This window comes from Lepidochelys kempii, chromosome 10 (assembly GCF_965140285.1).
Source record: "Lepidochelys kempii isolate rLepKem1 chromosome 10, rLepKem1.hap1, whole genome shotgun sequence".
Taxonomy (NCBI): Eukaryota; Metazoa; Chordata; order Testudines; family Cheloniidae; genus Lepidochelys; species Lepidochelys kempii.
In genome coordinates, this window is record NC_136389.1 from 80,262,179 (window position 1) to 80,283,695 (window position 21,517).

General features: G+C 42.0%; 1 protein-coding gene across 1 annotated transcript in view; it reads left to right on the forward strand.

Annotated features, from left to right (window-relative positions):
- The window catches only part of SMAD6 (SMAD family member 6), a 76,670-nt gene extending 58,842 nt beyond the window's left edge, over positions 1–17,828 (forward strand). The window contains exon 4 of the mRNA XM_073304417.2: positions 16,914–17,828. Within this exon, the coding sequence (XP_073160518.1) occupies positions 16,914–17,455 (542 nt within the window). The 3' untranslated portion in view covers positions 17,456–17,828. The remainder of the gene's footprint in view (positions 1–16,913) is intronic.
- The last annotated feature ends 3,689 nt before the right edge of the window (positions 17,829–21,517 follow it).

Genomic DNA, 21,517 nt, shown 5'->3' on the forward strand with positions numbered 1-21,517 from the left:
GATAACCTAGAAATGAGTCTAGTTGTTTGAACTGCCATTTGACTGGGAGTCTCACAGCTCCTTCCTACCGTGGGTGATTTTACCACTGAGTCTGTTCATAGGCACAGAGCTTGGCAGGAGCTCCCACTCCCTCAGTGTGCAGAAACTTTTGTGACTGGAGAGTGCAAGCAAATGTGTACAAATATTTTCACTTTGACAATTACAAGTGTCTTAGTAATACTGAGGATAACAATGGCCAAAATAGCATGAATAGCTAGTGATATGCTTACTTAGCTAGCATGGCACTTGCAACATTTTCTGGGCACAGTTGTCCTTTGTTATTCTAAAATGCTTATTCCCCTGTTAGTTATTATCCTAAAACCCTGGAAAAATCTGCCACCGGTTTTCCTATCCTCAGCATGGAGGCCGCATCACTAGTGATTAGAGGGAATGTGAGTCCGGAGTTCGAACACGGCTTAACATGCTTTTAACTTGACCATGGTCAGATGATGTGGTGGTCAACTGGGGCTTCTACGGACTGCTTCAATATGATGAATACATAATACTGCAATCATAATGATATCAACGCTGGATGGACATTAGTGTTCACACAGCTGCTTTATCGCCAGTGGAACTTCATTGGCGGTTGTGCACCGGCTGGAGGTGTGAGGATTTGAACATTTGTAGACATGCCTTTACAGCTGCCTGAAACGGCAGTCTTACAAAAACCGTGTCTAGGGCCGCATAGAACACCTTTGTAAAGTGGCCATTCCTGGTTTAGGCTGGCCGGAAGAGCAGTGTTTATGGTTTGTTAGTGTGAAGCATGCACAAACGGTGATTTAACCGCCCCAAATCTCTGTGCTTCAGGTTATCCTCTTGTAAGATGATCGTCCAGTAGTTAAAGCAGCTGACTGGGAATTCTGGGAATTCTGCAATTCTATTCATGGCTCTGCCATTAACTCATTGTTTGGAGTTGGAGAAATATTTGACTTTTCTCTCTGCTTTTCTTTTTCCATCTGTAAAATAGTTCTCCTACAGGGGAGCTGAGTCTTCATTCATGAACCTTTGTAAAGTGCCTTGAGAGCTAGGCCTGAAATGGAAGTGCAAAGTAGCATTATTTCTGTTACTATGAAAGTGTACCTAATAATTAGTTGGTGTTTGTAAAATGCTTTGAAGATCTCAGATGAAGATGTTTTACAGGCACAAATAATTACTATTAGACTGTTTTCAGGGTCCACTGGTTCGGGGAAGCATCCCCATCTCTGCTCGTTGATCAGTTTTATCTCCCCATCTGTCAAAGATTAGTTTTCTCTCAGCATTAAAGTTGGGATTTTTTAATACACTCTGCATTGATCTAACTGTGCTTCCATTTAAGTCAGTGGTAAAACTCTTATTGGTTTCAGTGGGAGCAGAGTTAATCCAATGGAAATCTCACCTCAACTGTGGGAACTGCATTAGATGGTTAGTACATTGTTGTGTGTCAGAAGGGTGGTTGGGTTTTTTCTTTTTCTTTTTATGTTTGATTCTAAATGTTCTTTCTTGCAACTTGTGGTCACAGGATATGGTTGAGATATTGCAAGGAGCCTAATGTAACTAAAAGGATTTGGCAGGCTGAATTTCTGCCCGCTATCCCAGCCAAAGTAGGAAGTGGTTAGGGTGGCCAGGAATGCAGCATGCGTCCCCTAGATTAATTAATAACAAGAGTTGGCTCTGTGCCACCCCAAGCAGCAGAGAGATAAAGCAAACAAAGGATGGTTAACAGTGGGGGGAAGGAAGAGTTTGACTTTGCTGTGGCTAAAAGGGAAACATACAACTGAATGATTTATTATATGAGTTCTCCCAGATCTGCAAGTGTTTTCTGTCTTATGTTTCTGGTAAAGGACTGCAGGCACGCTTTTAGGATCTGAGAGTCACAGTTCCCAAGATTTGAAACTTTGGTAGAGGGGTTTTTTAAGAGATTTTGGTGCCACTTCACAGTCCCCTTCTCCCTACCTCCAGAGGGCGCTGTGTGGGTGATTTCTCCATGTAGCCTGTTTTGTGTCCTGAGAACAAAGCTGAAGGGCACGAGAAAAAAAGCGGAGAAAAGCTAAATCTTGCCAGAATGAGCCCAGAAGCCTCTGGTAGCTGTAGGCCCCCAGATTTTTTGGCAAGTTGATTTCTGTAACCTTTTTCTCCTCCCCTGCAACCCCCACTTCCCATCTTCCATCTTGTTTCTCTCCCCTCCTCCTGGACTGTAGAAGATTCCTGTCTGTTTGGGTCAGGGCTCATTACCCCAGGAAGACTCCTCTGCCACTAATCGCCAGGACTAGCTGCTTATTCTCTGACATGGAGTACATATCACCCAGTTCTCTTTAGGCCTTGGCCTCTTGCCCTCTTGCTGTATCAGAAGAAATGTCCTTGACTGGAGTATTTGCTGAGATCCTGCTGTCGTTGAAGTCAGTGGCAAAACTCCCATTGACTTGTATGGGAGTGGGCACTCGGAGAACAACTGAAAAATAACTGGTAGCGAGGGGCTGGATCTCCATTTGAGAAGCCCCTGGCAGGCAGTGGAATAAGGCAGTTGATCACAAGAGTCAAAGCTGCCAAAGAGGTGCTGCTGTTTCACTACTGTACAGCAGCCTAATGCTGGTCAGAATCTGGGACATTTGCTGGGACTGGAACTGCCCATGGCTGATTTCCAAAACCTGAAAGAGTCGCCGCCAAATTGGGGCTGATGACAGCTCTGCTGCTTTCATAATTGGCAGCAAATGTAGGTGGTTATATTTTGGGCTCCTTTTTACGACATATTTAGATGACTGTGTTAACTTTACATGCCATCTACAGAGCAGTTACGTGTACAGCATAACACACAGATGTGCTCAAATGTCATGGATGTGCCTATGAAACTTTTAACCATGAGAAATGGAGATTAAAGGGACTAAGTTACCTGGGAAAAAAAATCACCTTTGTACCAGAAAATACTGTACTCCATGGAGTTTGCAAATAAAGTAAAAATGTCAGCAACATGCACAGGGTGCCAGTGACTGCCATATTTGAGGCTGAGAAGGAATTTTTTCCTGGGTCAACTAGGCAGAGACCTTGGGGGTTTTTTTTTGCCTGCCTCTGTAGCATGGGGAATGGGTCACTTGCTGGTTTAAACTTGTGTAAATGGTGGATTCTTAGTAACTGGAAGTCTTTAAATAATGATTTGAGGACTTCAGTAACTCAGCCAGAGGTTAGGGGTCTGTTACAGGAGTGAGTGAACGAGATTCTGCAGTTCTAGGTCAGACTAGATCAGTGGTTTTCAACCTGTGGTCCACAGACCTCTAAGGGTCTGCAGACTATGTTTAAGATTTCCAAAGGGGTCCGCACCTCCATTCAAAATTTTTAGAGGTCCACAATTGAAAAAAGGTTGAAAACCACTGGACTAGATGATTGTGATGGTCCCTTCTGGCCTTAGAGTCTATGAGTCTAAAAATAAATACTTGGTTTTCAAATTGTTTGCTTTTTCATTGTTTCTCCTGAATAGCCAGTTTCTCTCTTGCCAAAGAGACCCTCAGGGGAGTAGAAAAAAACTTTATATGATATTTAAGTATAATATTCAGGACATACTATTTAAAAGGCAAGGGAATGATGTGTCAGAAACCAGTTTCTTGAAATGCTGTAAAAAAAAAATCCCAAGTTGAGAGTGTTAAGTTGGAGTTTTCAGACCAGAACTGGAAGCCGCGCTTTAACTGTAAAAGAGCTGCATATGGCTCGCAAGCCATGGTTTGGCCACCTCTGATCTAACCTGTTCTTAAAAACCTCCAATGGCGGAGATTCCACAACCTGCCTAGGCAATTTGTTCCAGTGCTTATCTACCCTGACTTTCCTAATGTCCAACCTAAAGGATGGATTCTTCAAACACTGGAAGTTTTTCCTGAGCAGGAATGGCAGGAGTGGCGCTGTCCGTGGATATCTGTATGCAAATGGTACAAGTTTGTCCTTTGTGTGGAAGGGAAGTCTGTGTTGTATTCCACAAGGAGAGATTCCTCTTCCAGAGAAGATCCTGCTGAGAGAGCGATGGTACCTTCAAGCCCCCATGCTGTTCTCTGGACATCCTCACCTCCCATCACCTTCTCAGTGAGGCACAGTGGCCTTTTTGAAGGAGCAGGGCCTATAGTGCCCATGCAGTCCAGAGGCCTGTGGGAAGTTCTCCTCAGCTGTGCAGCCCCCAGTCAGATACATGCAGCTCAATTCCTTCTGCATACATTCTGGCTTTCCCTTGGCAGAATTTTGCAGTGGGCTGTATGTCCCTTTCTCAGGGAGGCAGCCCATGGCTCTATAGCCATGACTCCATTTCCACGGGAGCTTCACATACCCAGTGCTCCTCCCCTCAAACGATATCTGCTGCTCCTCTCTCCCTCCCTCCCAGTCCCTCAACAGTATCCTCCTGAGTTGTCCTCCAGTGCAGGGTGCTGAACCCCTTAGCTCCTCCCGATGGGAACAAACAGGGGGGACCCTCACATCTCATATTTTTTCTATCCTACATTGGATTTTCCTGCGGGAGGGACAAACACTAAGAATTGAAGCCTGACACTGGGCTGTTTTATGCTGTGTTCCAGCCCTAGAGGCGCTTACTTTGGTGACACATGAAAGAGAATCAATAAAAGAAATTGCGCTTATTGAGGGGAACTTTTTGTTTTTCAGTTCCTCCACAAAGTGGCAAAATGTTGGACTCTGAAAGAGTTCCAGAGCTCTCCTGTGAGGGGATAACTCACATTTGCAGAGCATCTGCCTTTCCTAGGATTGGTGGCTTATTTTTCTGAATCTTAGAACTGAACGAAAAATGGCAGTTCCGGTTGTTGAGAACAGATAGAACAGGAACCAGTGGCTCTGAAGGTATCTCAAAGAATCAGCCTCCATAAATAAGCAATTTTAGTAGTGATATTTTAACTGAAAAATGCTGCCATCTGTCACAAATCAATATCTCTGCACCTGAGAAAAGCAGATATAAATGTTTGTAAGAAAACAGTGGAAAATGAGAGCATTTGGGATTATCATGTTCTATTCAGTATACATGATCACAGATGTAATTTCTCCACAGGCAGAAAATCCACACAAGCTTCTTTATGTTGGAGCTTAATATAATGTAGTGGTTGGGATTTTTTTTTTGTTTGTTTCTTTTTTAGTGATCCATTCCAGCTGAAACTTGTAAGGCTGAAGTATGTTAAGTATATTGGTTTAACAAAAACGATTGTGAGCATTGCTGGGGCAGATTGACAATTAATTGTATTTTGTAGGGCCATAAAAATTCCATTTCTGCTGTGGAAAGTTTTAACCTCTTCGCTACCCTGGAACTTGTTTCAAAGAACATTAGCAGGGTTCATTTCTACTGATGGCTCCCTCGGGGTCTGTCACAAGATTTTTTGGAATATGTACGTTTTCTTTCTGCCGCACTTTCTAGCTGGACCTTGCTTAGGAAATTATTCACTGCCAACATTTTTTTCTAAAATTATCTCAGTTCTATGCTTTCTTATAATATGTCATGTTTATTTTGAAGCAAAGGTAAGATATTACTGAAAATAAAAGAAAGATTATATATATATAGTCTAAAGAGGGATAAAAGTAGAATGGAAGGCCTTCTGCAAGCTTCTCCATGGAGTGAGTGAAGGATATGACTCCATAATAAGGTTCCAGAAATGGTACATGGCCCAGTAACACATTAGAAATTCTTTATTACAGATCAAGGGTGGGATTTTTCAAAAGTCCTAAGTGACTTAGGAGCACAGGTTTTATTGAAAGTTGGTGGGACTTGTGCTCCTAAATAATTTGGCCACTTCATAAAATTGCACCCCAACTCTTTTACAAACAGACCCAGATATTCAAATTCCTGTCTGTTAAAAGAGTTTGGGTGATGCAGTAACTTTGTTACATCACCTTTCCTTTGGGCAACCCATAATAACATATGTAAACAACATCCTTTTGGGTTAGTCTGTAAAAATGCAATAGAGTGGGGTTACAGTTCTTAGTCCTTTTGGGAGTCTCTGCTTAGAAAATAAAACAGCTTGATTTGTGACTATTAAAATATGATAGCACTTGAATGGTAATAAGCGTCAAAGCATTTTATTAATTAAATTCCGTCTCAGAACAAAAGTACTACCAGTCTCCATTGCCTGTTTACCATAGTCCGAATCATAACAGAATAGTGACCAAACTTTGACAATAATTTTCTGAAAACACACATGCTACATGATATGTAACTCTCACTCACAACCATGTATCTGTATTATGGAAGCACCTAGTAATGCTAAAGTTAAGGGTGGATTCAGATTAGTGTATAAAGTACTGTTAAAATCCTTTCATTTCACATGCTAATGGTTAAATTTAGTCTCCAAATTTAACACACTGAGAGTCCCGATTCTGCAAAGTGTGCTGCATCGAAGAACCGCTTTCGTCCTTGTGGTGGAGCCTCATTGATGTGCCACATGGGTGCTGAGGTTTTCCCTGCACAGAACAGCTTGGACCTAACTCTTTAGCACATGCTTTACTGAATAGGGATGGCTTAAAGTATATGCAAAAGAAAAGGAGGACTTGTGGCACCTTAGAGACGAACCAATTTATTTGAGCATAAGCTTTGAGCATAAGCTACACCTCTCCTTAGTCTCTAAGGTGCCACAAGTCCTCCTTTTCTTTTTGCGAATACAGACTAACACGGCTGCTACTCTGAGACCTGTCATTAAAGTATATGCTTATAGTTAAACACTGCTAAATTGGGGCCTAAATTCAAACATTAACGTATGAAGCGGAGATATGTTAATCCTTCATGTTGTATAATATCTAGTGATTTTTCTGTGTTTTTTGGAAAATTTTTGTAAAATTTGTTGGACAATTCTGTTGTGCTTTTAAAGGCAGTATGAAACAGCCAGCAAGGACATTTTTTGTTAGCATTTTGTTTACAAGAAGCATTTTATTAGTGAAGTGCTTTGAACTTTACTTACATTTAAAGTGCTGTCAGCTCACAAACCGTCAAAACCTCAAGTTATGTTTTCTTTACCTTGAGACCCCACACAGAGAGAGAGAATTTCCTTTTGGATTTCCTTTTGGATGTGTCTGCTGTGAGGTACAGCTTCACCAGGGGAAATGGTGACGCTAAGGAACAAGCCCACAAGTAAACAAGAGCCAGAGTTCCAGTGTATATATCTGATCGATAAAGCCGGCTTTGATGGCAGAGATAGCTCTGACGCCAGCCAAAATGTGGTTGCAATAAGTTGTCGCTGCCTACAATGATAGTTGTTAAAAGTGTGGCCTGTACCACCACTGAGGAAGGCAGTATAGGGCTAACATACTTCTCTTTCTTCCGAAAGAACTTGAACAAGCATGGCTCTGTCCAAAAATCCCTCCTGATCTTGTCGTCAGCACATAAAGGGCAGCATGCAAAGTGGGGGGGAATAGGCTATTTATTTAAATCGCAGGGATATGACTTTCTGTCCATTGCCCCTGCTGTCTGGTGAGTGGTAGAGCCTAATGGCTGGAGGCGAAACTAATCCTTGGCAGTGGATAAGACACAGAGCAGGCTCTCTTGTAATAGAGGCTGGCTAAAGTGCTTGCTTTATGTCAGGGTTGCAAGATGAGTTCATCTTTTCAGGATTTGTTTGAATACGCTGAGAGATAAAAGAATGAAAACCAATCCACCTCGGCACAGGCAGCCACTTTGTTTAGCAGGGGAGACTGCCGAAAGGGAGGCTATGTACGGGGCACATAAAGAGACCCTTTAGAAAGCTTTCCGGAGGTTTTCATTTGAACCTTTTAACTGTCTCCTTTCAGTGTGTTTTATTTGCCTTTGGGCCGTAGATGGGTTTCCTTTTCAGCTATTGCATGGCTTTTAAAAGCCATTATTAGCCCACTCACCCCCCAAAGAAAAGTGGGATTGCAGGGGAGACATTTAGCTGCCTTGTCCGTCCAAACACAGTTAACTAAAACTAACATCCGTCTCTGCTCTAAACATAGGAGATGTTTCAAATACTTTTTTCATTGCTTACCTCCCTCCTTTTTGGATATCCTTGAAAGGAACTGAAATGAGGGGAAAAAGAGATGAAGTGTGTTGGCTGGTTGTTTTGGATTAGAGACATTGAGTGGGTGTGTGGATGGATGTGTGTGTACACACCAGTTTGGGGGTAATTGATTCTCAAGTCTTGTCTGGAAGTTATTTTAATAAAGGCATCTAATCGCCTGCCTTCATCAACAGTGATGTAATGATTGATTAGGAACATCCTATTTGAAAAAAAGTCATAGAATCATAGAATATCAGGGTTGGAAGGGACCTCAGGAGGTCATCTAGTCCAACCCCCTGCTCAAAGCAGGACCAATCCCCAATTAAATCATCCCAGCCAGGGCTTTGTCAAGCCTGACCTTAAAAACTTCTAAGGAAGGAGATTCTACTACCTCCCTCGGTAACGCATTCCAGTGTTTCACCACTAGGCTAGTGAAAAAGTTTTTCCTAATATCCAACCTAAACCTCCCCCACTGCAACTTGAGACCATTACTCAAGTCCCTTGTTTTCACTACTTCGGACAGGGGAGAGGAATTCCTATCAAATTATTGCATATTCTTGGAAAGTACGCATACTATCAGGGACACTAACAGCCTGCTATTAGAGCTGGAAACTGATGTAGAGCGTATGCTGCATTCCTTCATCGTTGGTTTTATTGGACAGAAGGCAGAGCGATTTGCAGTAAAGAATGGAAAACACCTATTAAAAATGTCTAATGCTGACTGTTCTAAAGAATTTTACTTTTAATTCAATGCAAAATCAAGTTTTGAAGTTATCCTCTCTTTAGTTTGTAGGGAAATTTAGGTTAAGTGGTAATTTCTGAAAAATATAATAACAAAAACTACTTACCTAATGGGCAAACAGGGCTTTGCAAAAGTTGTGAGGTTAAACAGATGCAGAACTCTGTAATTGCTAGCAGGCTCCAGACTTTACAGATGAAAAGCCACAAACTTTACTGTAGCTCAATCTATTGGTCTGACTAAGACTTAATGTGGGACAACAACAAAACTTAACAGTTCGTGTGGGGGTACATTGGGCATCTCAGATACATGATATTCTAGGGAAAAGATGATCTAGAAAGCTAGCAAAAGATACAATTTTTCTGCACAGCAAATGATGTTTGTTTACACTGTACACCGTGGAAGATTTAATTACAAATGAAATTCAGCTGCTCAGTACCTGATTTCTGTTCTTTCTACTATAGTTCCGTCTGTTAGTCATCCTCTGCTCTCCTCATAAAATTTAAGCATTTCAATAGAAATATATAACTGTTATGTTTTAGTATTTTATAAAGAAGAAAATAGGCATGCAGACCTGGAACAAAATAGTATTCTCACTGGATGGCAATAGACAGGGGGAAATTGTAATATAAGGCCAGGTTGGTTATACTCATTCCAAACTCCTTGAATTCAGTGGGTTGTACAGACATAACTGAGGACAGAATTTGATTTGGCTGATAGTGTTTTGGAAATCCTTGACTGGCTGAGACTTCAGTCAAGTACAGATTTATGTTAATACCACTGACTATATTAATGCAGTTTTGCAAATACTGCAGTAATACTGCAAAGAGGTTCAGAAACTTCTTTTTAAGCAGTTCCTTAAGTCTTGCAAATTACTGTTCTTCATTCCGATTAGAGATTTGCGAGGTTGAAGAACTCGCTATGTCATATTTGGATCTAAACAGATCTTTTTATGAGTCAAAATTAACTTTGAATCTTCTTCCCTTACTCACTCTCCTAAAACTGCATGTTCCCATGACTAGTGCCTGGCAAGTCATCTTGACATGTTTTGGGAAGAGCAGAGTCTAGCTGACAGTATTTATTGATGTGCTTGGATACATGTTCATCACGGAACTGTGGATGAAGTCATGGCTCTTCCAGAGAAAGCATGCTGATCATTTAACTCCCCTGTAAGCCATGGGCTGTAGGTTCTTTCGAGATGGTAAAGGAGATAAAGGCTTTTGGTCAAAGGGTTAAAGAAAAAAAATCTTCAGTGTTTACAAATTCATTGTGCTGTGAACAGTCTGGAGAACTTGGAAGGGCTCTTTATGATATAGTGACTCACTGAGCTGTTTCCAGCCCTTTAGGAAGATGGAAGGGAAATTTGCCGGAGTTGGGATTCATTTTTTGCTTTGGAGCCCAAAGCAAACAGGTTGTAAGGGTGCTTTTGTTAATGTAGGTCAATGCAATGTGTCGAGCCAAAGGGCTAAGTTATGTGATTGTGCTGGACGTTACTTCCCTAGAATAATTTTCTTAGTTGAACAGGAACTTTAACTTCCGCCCAAAGGTTTTGACAATTAACTGTATTCAGTTTGACACATGCTAACGCTTAGTGTGTCAGAAGGCAAGTGGCAGATCTTTTATAGCTTGGCTTTAAAAATTTATTTAAAGGGTGGATTTAAAAATGGTAGAGTCCAAGATGGAATATGCCATTTGGGGTTTATGAGATGGTGAAAGGTTAACCTTGTGACTGCCTGTGAGCTAGTCAAGAACTGAATAAACCTTTCTCTTATCTCTGGGTGTGTGCATGTGAAGAATGGCGGCGGATACAGTTTTAAAGACTTCATCTGTGAAGTTTAGAAGAAAAACATGGGGATGACTTTGATGGGAGAACAAAAGACTCCCGTTTTGTCAGTCCAGCCTATGTAATTTGCTGATTTTCTGGATTCAGACTGAGATTTTCAAAGGCACCTAAGTGACTTAGGCGACTAACTCCCAGTCAGTTTCTGTGGGATTTGGGCACCGAACTCCCTGATGCAGTTTTGAAAACCGCAGCCCCAACATTAACCTCTCTCTAGGCCAGGGGTTGGCAACCTTTGAGAAGTGGTGTGCCAAGTCTTCATTTATTTACTGTACTTTAAGGTTTCACTTGCCAGGGGCCCGCAGTTGGAACCCCGGACTGGCAGCGGACTGAGCCACTCAGCCCGCTGCCGGTCTGGGGTTCCGGCCGCCAGCCCCTGCCAGCCGGGGTCCCGGCCCCGCTCAGCCAGCTGCCGGCCCTGGGTGTTCCGTCCATCCAGGCTGGCAGCGGGCTGAGCGGGGCCAGCAGCCGGGGCACCGGCTGGCAGCAGAGTGCCACTAAAAATCAGCTCGCGTGCTGCAGGTTGCCGACCCCTGCTCCAGTTATTCCATTGTGCAGCTGTTTGTCTTTTGACAGTGATTCTTATTGTGAAAAGAAAAAAGATCAACAAGCAGTCATTTAAACGTATGTTGTCTTTTTCATTGTGACAGTAGTTCTGGTCCTTCCACTCTAGGATCGAAACCTTTTCGTAATGATAGGTGATGTACTTGTTTTTAAAGTAGGGGTACCATAAAGTTGGACTAAATTTTCGATCAGATTGCTGCTAAATTCCTGTCTAAATTAAGTGGCTTTTGAAAGACTGACAAGCAAGGTGACACACACCAAGGGATGGGTCAGTGGTTAAGGAGTAGCCTACGAATCTGGGAGATCTGGGTTTAAGGTCCTACCACAGGTTTCCCGGCTGAGGTTGGGCAGGGAGCTTAGCCTCTCTGCAGCCCAGTTCCCCCGCTGTAAGAAATGAGGGTAATAGTATTTCCCCAACTTGGATTGTGAGGCTAAATACATTAAAGATTGGGAGGGGCTCAGATACCTTGGTAATGGGGCCCATAAAAATATGTAAGATAGAAATTCAACGTTTGACTCTTGTGTCGAGCTGTACACAAAGGAAGGCTCAGTGTGCTTGGGTACTGTTTTCAGAGCTGTGCTATTCTGTGCTTATTACATTGGTTATTAGGGACCTAATTCACAGCTAGCTTGAACACAATTCAGGGCACCGTAATCCATAGTCCGTCTGCAGAAGCATTGTATATTGTGCCGAAGATCAAGCTCAGCTCAAGACACGCCCTTTTTCTTCATCCGGGGCACTCATTTTCTCAGGCTGGACAGTGGACATTCCAAACAGGAAGCCCAGAAGGTATTTCCAGTGCAAACAGGAGAGCACTTTTAATACCCGTTCCCCTTTTAATTGCTTCAGCAAGGAATGGGCCAGCCTGCAAATCACGGCAGCTTGCATTAACTTCTAGCCTGACCTCCCCTTGTGCTAATTATGGATCTAAAAAAAATAAAAACCAAATCAGTATTAGCACATGCTCTCATTTATTTTATTTATCGGCATTTCTAAGGCATCTGTTGCCATAGTAACCCAGTGCCAAAGAGTCCTGAACTCCTGCTCAGAACCCCATGTAAGTATTAACATCCCCATTTCACAATTGGGGGATGGAGGCACAAAGGGTCAGATTTTTAAAGGCATTTTGGCACCTATCTGTAGAAATACGCTGACAAATCGGCCCTGAAGTGACGTGCCCAAGCACTAGCAGCAGAACAGCTCCGCTGACTTCAGGAAAGCTACCTTGACTGGTGTATGTAGGTGTAACAGAGCTGGATTTGGTATGCCATATGTTACAAAGAAAGATTTTGGTGGAATTTGGGCTCCTAAGTGTAGAAGCTAAATATCAAAGGTAGCTCAGGAATGGAGAACATGTCAGTGAGAAACTGGCGTATATATTGCTAAACTCAGCCATGAATGTCTTATTTTCTGTATGTATAAAACCCTATACCAACAAAATTAACTTCCCATTGGAAGTATTTCCCTCCTGTCCCTCCCCTTCCTCCCACCACCGGTTTAAAGATTCGGAGTGTTCCTGGATGAGCGTTGGGGTGGAGAAAAGGAGAACTATAATAGAGGAAAGGGGAAGCTGCAGTGAATCCACTGTGTATTTTCTGCTCACCCATCCCACTTGGCCTAAATGTAATTCCATCCCCACCTCACGCTCACTCCCAGGAAAGCCAGAGTTCTCCTGGCACAGTATATGTAGAAACACAGCGCTTACGCTAATGCATACCAACTTTGAGCTTTCTACAGCAACATCCTTTGTCTCATTGTTTTGGATTTTTAGCCACAGAGCTGGGATTAGGAGATAGAGATGTGTGTTGCCACTTTCTTTTGTTCTTGCAGCGTATGAAAGTGATACCTGTCTGCACATCCGTGTCTATTTTATGCAAAATTCACCTATGAACTTGTGAGTAAGACATAACCAGCAGTGGTTTTTGAATTAACCTTTCTGTTTTCCCTTTGTTGGCCAGGCCGTAGTACAGAGTGGAGCTGGGGACTTCTGTTTCCTTGCAGATTCACCAAGCCTCACTGATAGAATCAAATAAATCTTTGAAACAAAGGCTGTTAGGAAAAGACTAAAAGAGCTACATCTGTATAAACTGGCGAAGGGCTTGTCTGCACACACAAACTGTAAGGCTTTAACAGTATAGTTAAAGCAGCACAACCCCCCTAGTGTGGATGCAAGGGAAGGGGAATATACTGTATTGGTGTAAGGTACCTTCATGCCAATATAATTATGTCCACACTGGGGATGTGACAATTTAACTACTTGAGTAGAGAATCGCACCCCTAACTGAAATTGTTAGGGATACAGACCAGGTCACGGAAATGATTCACAGGGTAGTGAAGGTGGTAATGAGATAAAGAGAATGTATTTAGGGTGGTACAAGGAATATCACTCGGAGTAACAGGGCAAAAGTAAGAAGGGAGAAATTAAGGCTGAATATTAGGGAAAACTTTCTGACAGCTCAATTAGAGTGTGTAGCGATCTCCCCGGGGGTGTCTGTGCGCACGCCAGGGAACCTCATTGCTTGGAGCTTTACAAACTAGAGTAGAAAACATACTATTGAGAACAGTCATGGGAGCTGGATTTGGATTAACTAATAGACCTTATGCATCTTCTGTTTCTAAGATCCTGGGAAGAAGAATCTTATCTGAAGTCCATCGCCTGTGTAATGTCGGAGTAAATTCAGCCCCAGGATCCTACCTTGTTTTTCATCCAAAATTTTAGTAGCCTGCTTATGAAAGGCAGTCAGATAAATTTCTTTGTTTAAGCGTTAGCGCTACTGACCGTGCAGCTTCTGAGAAAACCTGTTTACAGCCAGAGCATTTGTGGAGCCAAAAGATGCTTTTAGCCTTGCCTAGCCTTTTACGGAGGAAGTTGAAAAACAGGTTTCAAAAGCTGGAGGACTCTGAGAGTGAAATCCGTGCCACATTGAAGTCAACAGGAGTTTTGCCCTTTTACTTCAATGGGTCCAGGATGTTGCCCTAAATTTTTGGTAGTCGCTGAGCACTGGCTTGCTCCTTTGTCTAAGCCACCTTAAGCAGCAGGGAATCAGCTAGCAGGTTTCATTCCCCACAATGTAAATGCCTTCAAACCTCCGGGTGGGGACTCCGTAGAAACAGGGCTGGAGCTTCTGCTTGGCAGCCATTCCCCTGGATGCGCGAGTGTGTTGGGTCCTGGAAATTATATATACAGATGTATGGGGGATCGGGAGAGCCGTTCTCATACTTCCTTTGAGGTTTGTGCCTGTGACAGCTCATGAGCATCAACATAAAGGGGCTAGTGCTCGACAATAAACATTCCCCATCCTTGTCTTGCTTGCAGCCAGATTTTCGCCAGGCTGTTCTATGTTTAGAGGTGGAAAAGCCCAATTACCTACCATTTTTCTCCTCCTTCCTGCTTCCCCCCCCCATTAAAGTTGTATAGCTACAACTCAAGTTAAACTCTAACAAAGCAGCTTAATTCAAAGACTGTTAATGGGAAGGAAAGCCCATTCCACTCCCGTGTAATCTGAGAATGAAAAGAAATGGGGCTGTAGGCCTGTGCTTTAAATCCGGTGCCTTAATAGAGTCTCTGAAGCAAAATAATGGCATCACCCTGTGTGTGAGTTAATCAGACTTGATGGCATGAAGGCAGAGAGGTCAACAGGCCACGGTCTTGTGATATATTGTCAGGGAGCTTAATGCACGGTATAGAACAAGGCTGGCTCAAAGCAGAGCTCCTTGCCGGGTTTATAGCTCTGGGACCCTTGCCCAGAACAAGAATGTTAGGCGTATTTTATACAGAAGTGGCCAACTTAGATTGGTTATGAAAAGACCAGTCCCTACATGCAGTAACAAATGAAGTAATTGTTTTCTTTAATTTTTTGTTTGCTTATTTATTTAAGCATGGCACTTGTAGCTAAACATAGTTTTGCCAACAAAGTAAACCATTTAGCACTAAACAAATCTAAAGCCGAAAAATCTAACTCCAAAGTTAATGTCCTTAAAAAAAAGGAGCTTCGTATAGGTGAAGGAAAGTGTGCATAGCTCACTCTTCTGATGGGTTTAATCTGTGCACTTCATTAGTATTTTGAATGCCGAGAGAACTCTGATGCTGTATATCACTAGTAGCTGGAAGATCTAAGCGAAAGCTAATTGAAATGCCACTGACTCAGATAGAATGGAGAATATGGATGAAGTCTCTCTGTTTATTATACGGTCATCCTTGAAATCACAGAGTGGATTTTTGGAAAATGGCCTGTAAGCATCAGGATTACGTGTTTGGAAAGAGCCTGTTTCACCTTTTAGGGCCCCTTTTAGAGGTGTAAATTCCTGTACAATTTCTAGAGGCACTGTAAATAGTGATAAGCATGAACTTTAAAGGCACCTCCAACTGTCCCAATACCTTCATTCTTTATTGAACGTGGCTCGGAGAAGGAAGAGACCTTCCTGTTGGTCCGGAAGATCAGTAATTCAAGGTTACATACAAATATTTGTATGGTTTTATGGAAAATATTATACCCTTGGCATGAAAGGGTGCCTCACATTTCTTGTTCTCAGTAGAGGGACACCAGAGCTTGTGTCAAAGATTGTTAGCTAGGAGGAATCTTCCAGAATATGCTTGCATTCAAATCCTTTACCTTGACAGGTAATAACAGTTCATGGGTATATCTGTACATTACACGTCAATATGAGTTTGCCTTTGAAAACCAAGGTACATTGTTTTATATGTTCCATGACGATGATAGTGAAGGCCTGGCTGAAGTAACTTCTGTTTTCAAAATTGAGTTGGAAGAAATTTCACCGACATTTTGTGTCCTTTGGTCTCCTAGATTGTCAAAGGAGAATATTAATGTTTAAGTTAATATGGGAGTTTATTCCCTGGTATTCTGATAAAATACTTCCCCCGTCCCCTGACATCAGGTGGGACATGAAGGAACTTGCTTTGGTTCTGTTGGTATTTGAGGAAAAGTGCAGTTGGCCAGCAGATAATATGTGGGATACTAAAGTCTGAAACTATGCAGTTGAGTCACTTGCTGTGATCAGTGAGAACTGTCAGACCTGTGACCATCCTCACCTTTAATATTGAAAAGCATACCATGGAGGCTATAGATTCCAGGCTTCTGTGTCCCAAGACAGAGCACTGCAGGCTGAGACTTTTGATTTCCTTGACCCCTACCTATATGTTAAAGAGGAAGAGCTCTACAGTCAGCTAGGTTTCCCCTTCCTCCAGAAAATTTAAGGGGCTGTTAATTTCACTACTCATGTCAGTTAATATGACTCGCCTGAGTCAGTGTTGCATGTTCAGCCCCCTAAGTTGTAATCAGTGCTACTAACCAGCTAAGAATTTGCACCTCCTGTTACGTATTTATTTTGTTTCTCCCGACCCACCACCCAGTCTGGCCTTCCTGGTTTGTATCATCCTCCTGCTAAGTCTTGTCTTTTGGATTGTAAATTCTTTGGGGCAGGGACCATTGTTTATATGTCTGTATAGCACCTAGCCCATAAGGTCCAACCTGCTTGTGGCCTTTAGGCACTATCACAATACAAATGTTGAAGTGTAATAGGTGGGATCTGCGGGATCCTGATAAGTCGCTGGAACGGCCCACAGCGTAGACCATTTGGATGGCTCTGATCTAGGCACAGAGGGTTTGCTGTGGGATTGACTTAGTTTGGGGTTTCTTTCCTTGTGTCATTTTCAAGCAGTGGTAATTATTAAAAGGGTTATTTATTCGTGTGTGGCTTGAAATAGGCCAATGCTATATCAGCAACCTTGAATGTATCTTTTCTTTTTCCCCCCCACAGATGCCAGTATGTCACCTGATGCCATTAAGCAGAGCCACTGGTGTAACGTTGCCTACTGGGAACATCGGACTCGTGTGGGACGCCTCTACACAGTGTATGAACAGTCTGTCAGTATATTTTATGACCTACCTCAAGGAAATGGCTTCTGCCTCGGACAGCTAAACCTGGAAAATAGGAGTGAGACTGTTAGAAGGACTCGAAGTAAAATTGGCTATGGGATTTTACTTAGCAAAGAACCGGATGGTGTGTGGGCCTACAATCGCAGTGAGCATCCTATCTTCGTCAACTCCCCAACACTGGACATTCCCAATTGTAGGACTTTAATAGTACGCAAAGTGATGCCTGGCTATTCGATAAAGGTATTTGATTATGAGAAGTCTTGCCTCTTACAACACGCCATGGATCTGGATTATGCAGATGGGCCCTACGACCCAAACAGCGTTCGGATAAGCTTTGCTAAAGGATGGGGGCCATGTTACTCGAGACAGTTCATCACGTCATGTCCTTGTTGGTTGGAGATATTACTCAGCAACAGTAGATAACAATCAGCCTCTGCCGAAAGAAAGGGAAAAAAAAGAGAGAGAGGGAGAGAGAGAGAAACAAACACAGACTATCCCAAATATCATCTACCTAGATTTAATATAAAGTTTTATATATTATATGAAAATATATATTATACTTGTAATTATGGAGTCATTTTTACAATGTAATTATTTATGTATGGTGCAATGTGTATATGGACAAAAAAAGGAAAATGCACTTTGGCTTATATAATTCTTACAATACAGATTTAAAAAAATTATACAGCAAAAATAGGAAAAAGACCTAATTTTGATGTATGGTTTTTTGAAATATTATTAATACCAGACAAAAAGCTAATACCAGTCACTCATTGATAATAAAGTATTCGCATATAGGGGGTTTTCATTGTCTTTTTTTTTTTTTTCCAAAGAGGGAAGAACAGTTATTTTTCTGTCTTTAAATAAAGTTCTGAGCAGTCTCTCCTCAGGCATTCTGGAGTCAATTTAGATTTTCCAGAGTGAAGATTGCAGGCTCAAATCCATGCCAATTCACTTAAAAAAAATCAACTCCTTTCTGACTAGAGGGCTCCAGTTGTCTCCAGTGCTTCATACATGAAGGGAGGCCAAGAGCAAGGGGGTGGAAAAAAGGATTAAAGAAAATCTGTTTAAAAATGTAGTTTTGTGTGCTGCTCTGTATGCCGGTTGGTAAAACAAGTATGCCAGTTGGGATGTAGTGAAGTGTGTGTGTGGGTACCCGCATGCACACACACACATTTAGCAAATTAATGGGTGACAGGATTGGTGGAAAGGACAGAATACAATCAGGGGCCTGATCCTGAAATACTAAGTCCACGGGGATCAGTTTGCAGTATCAAGGCCTTGCAGTTATTCAGTCTCTCTTCAGTTCTTAGTGGAGAAGCCCAAGATTTTAAAAAGCGACTGGCAGTTTTGGGTGCCTCCATTTTTGGAATGCACAACCTGATGATATGCCTTGAAGCAGCCTGAATTTCAGAAAGCTGGGAACGGATGACAGGGGATGGATCACTTGATGATTCCCTGTTCTGTTCATTCCCTCTGGGGCACCTGGCATTGGCCACTGTCGGAAGACAGGAAACTGGGCTACATGGACCATTGGTCTGACCCAGTACGGCCGTTCTTAGGTTCTTAAAGTGCTTGAGCACCCTTTTGAGAACATCTTATGCCTTTTAAGTATCTCAGATCAGGCACCCAAAAATGGAGGCACCCAAGATCTCCAGTCACTTTTCAAACACTGTTGAGGCATTTTGGCCCCATGGTTCTCAGGAAGCTTGTACTGCCATTCTTCTACTAGTCTATATCACAGCCACTCAGCTAAGACTGCAGAGCATTGTTTTGTAATCCCATTTGGATTACGGGGTGCAGTTGTGATCAGAAAAGTGACTAAATAAAAGGCCCTTCCTGCCTTAGCAGATCTGCACCCTTTGTGAATTCAGGGTAAAATCTGCTTACTTTTTTTGACGGAAGATGTGATTTTCCTACTTTTTATTCCTGTTAGCACCTCCAAGCCCACCCAGCCATGGGAGAATGTTGGGAGTTTTCTGGCTCCTGCATTGTTATCAGTACAGTTGATAATTGCATTGTTCATTTCTAATGTGGCTACCTCTTGCCATTTTATTTTGAGTCTCCCAATATTTGTTTTCATAAATCCCCAGTTTCTGAAGTCCTGAGATTGTGAGAATTTCAGCTTTCATTTAAAATAGTCAGTTTCTAGCCCTCATAGTTGCAGAGAAAAGCTTGAAAATGTGACCCTGAAAAATTAATAAACTGGAAGGCACATCAAAAGAACACCAAATTTATTATTTAAAAAAAAATCTTATGAACTTAAGTCAATGTCATGATTTTGGGGGACCTGATTCATTATTTTTTGTAGCAATAATGAGTAAGAATGCACAAGCCAGGCGCAGTACTGCTCAGTTCTCAAATCAGGGTGAGTTTACAAGGCTGCCGTAACATAAGAATGGCCATACTGGGCCACACCAATGGTCCATTTAGCCCAGCATCCTGCCTTCCGACTGTGGCCGGTGCTTCAGAGGGACCGAATAGAACAAGCCCATTTATTGACTGATCCATCCCCTATTGTCCAGTCCCAGCTTCTGACAGTCAGAGATTTAGAGACACCCAGAACATGAAGTTGCATTCCTGATCATCTCAGCTAATAGTTACGGATGAACCTATCCTCAGTGAACTTATCCAATTCTTTTTTGAATCCAGTTATACTTTTGGCCTTCACAACATCCCCTGGCAACGAGTTCCACAGGTTGACTCCATTGTGCAAAGAAGGACTTCCTTATGTTTGTTTTAAACCTGCAGCCTACTAATTTCATTGGATGACCTCTGGTTCATGTTTTATGGGAAGGAGTCCATAACATTTCCTTATTCACTTTCTCCACCCCAGTCCATTATATTACAGACCTCCTTAAATCATCTCTTTTCTAAGCTGACCAGTCCAAGTCTTTTTAATCTCTCTTCGGGTGCAAGCTGTTTTATACCCCTAATTATTTTTGTTGCCTTTCACTGTACTTTTTCCAATTCTAATATATCTTTTTTCCTACGAGTCAGCCAGAACTGCATCAGGGTCTGGGCGTACCACATATTTATACCATGGCGTTATGATATTTGGGCAGTTAGAAAAAAAAATCTTCTCACTTGTAAAATAAGCAAACTTGATTGGGAAGTCAGTGAGACACAAGCATGGAATGCCACGGTGCCATTTTCACAGTCACTTTTCAAACTATAATCACACTTTAAATGATATTTGATCGGGACCAGATTGGTTGATGTCATGCAGCATAAATATTAATATTCTACTTTATTATTTTTCTGTTTATTTTACAACAATTATTGTCACGATGGTGTCAAAACATGTAACCATCATTTAAAGCCAGCTCTTGAGATAATGTACTGATCTTTTTCTTTTTGCTTAGTTTTATTGCATAAGGCCATACCATCTACATCACAGGCTACATCTGTCACGTGCAGTATTTTAAAAGGACACTTTCATGTTGTGTCACTTCTTTAAAAAAGAACAGTTCTCCCTTACTCCATTTCAGATAGTAACTTTGATTATTTAACTTAAAAAAAAATGGTCTAATTTACAGTTCACCATTTGTGATATTTACCTTTTTCAAAGTTCTTTTTGCCTTCTTCATAGTTAGAAGTCCAAATCCCACTGAAATTCAATGAGAGTTGGACACTGAATGCCTCTGCCCCTTTGAAAAACTCCAGTCTTCATGCATTTCAGTCTGTCTGTGCAAAGAAAAGAGAGTGGTTTGTTTCATTTTCTAATTCACATGTACTGGCAAGTTCCTTGGGGTTTGGATAAAACAGTATGGGGGATATTTTAAATCCAAACAACAAAAAACCCAAGCCCAAACCCTTCCTGTTCCCATTATTCATTTACTCTTTCATGTCATGAGAACAATTTTAGTGTTAGATTGTATAAAACTTGTTCTTTTTTTATCATGCTTGTGTTTAGGGCTTTAGTAGCTGATGGTCTCCTTTTAAGGCCATAAAATAGATCAGCTTGTACTACCCCTCACCTTTGATGTGGACCAGGTTCTGCCTGTGGAGACTACAAGTCCCAGCATGCACTTCTGTATCACTGAAGTACCCAGGACCCAAAGTCTGCTCAGGCCACTGCCCAGTAATAAAGATGAAGGTTGCCATCATGTAGATGCCATAGGACGTACTCCCACCCTCCCTGGCCCAATGAAAACCATGGGCCTGATTACCCACTGCACTGCCCCTGCTGTCATCCTTTGATGCCCATGCTACCGTTCTGATTTGATAGCTTTACCTCTGTTTTCGACAGGTGTAAATCAATTCCTAGACACAGCGCTGCAGAGTCAGGTTCCATCTATTTATAACGTAATTACCTGTGATACTAATAACATCTTGGCTTTATAAAAGAGAATGAATTTCTGACATCCCATTTACTTTGCACTGTTTCTGCTGTTTAATTTTTGCACTTCACTCAGCTTGAACAATGTTAGTGACTTTTCTTGAACTCAGTTCCTGGCCAGTATCACTTATAGGTCCTCATGA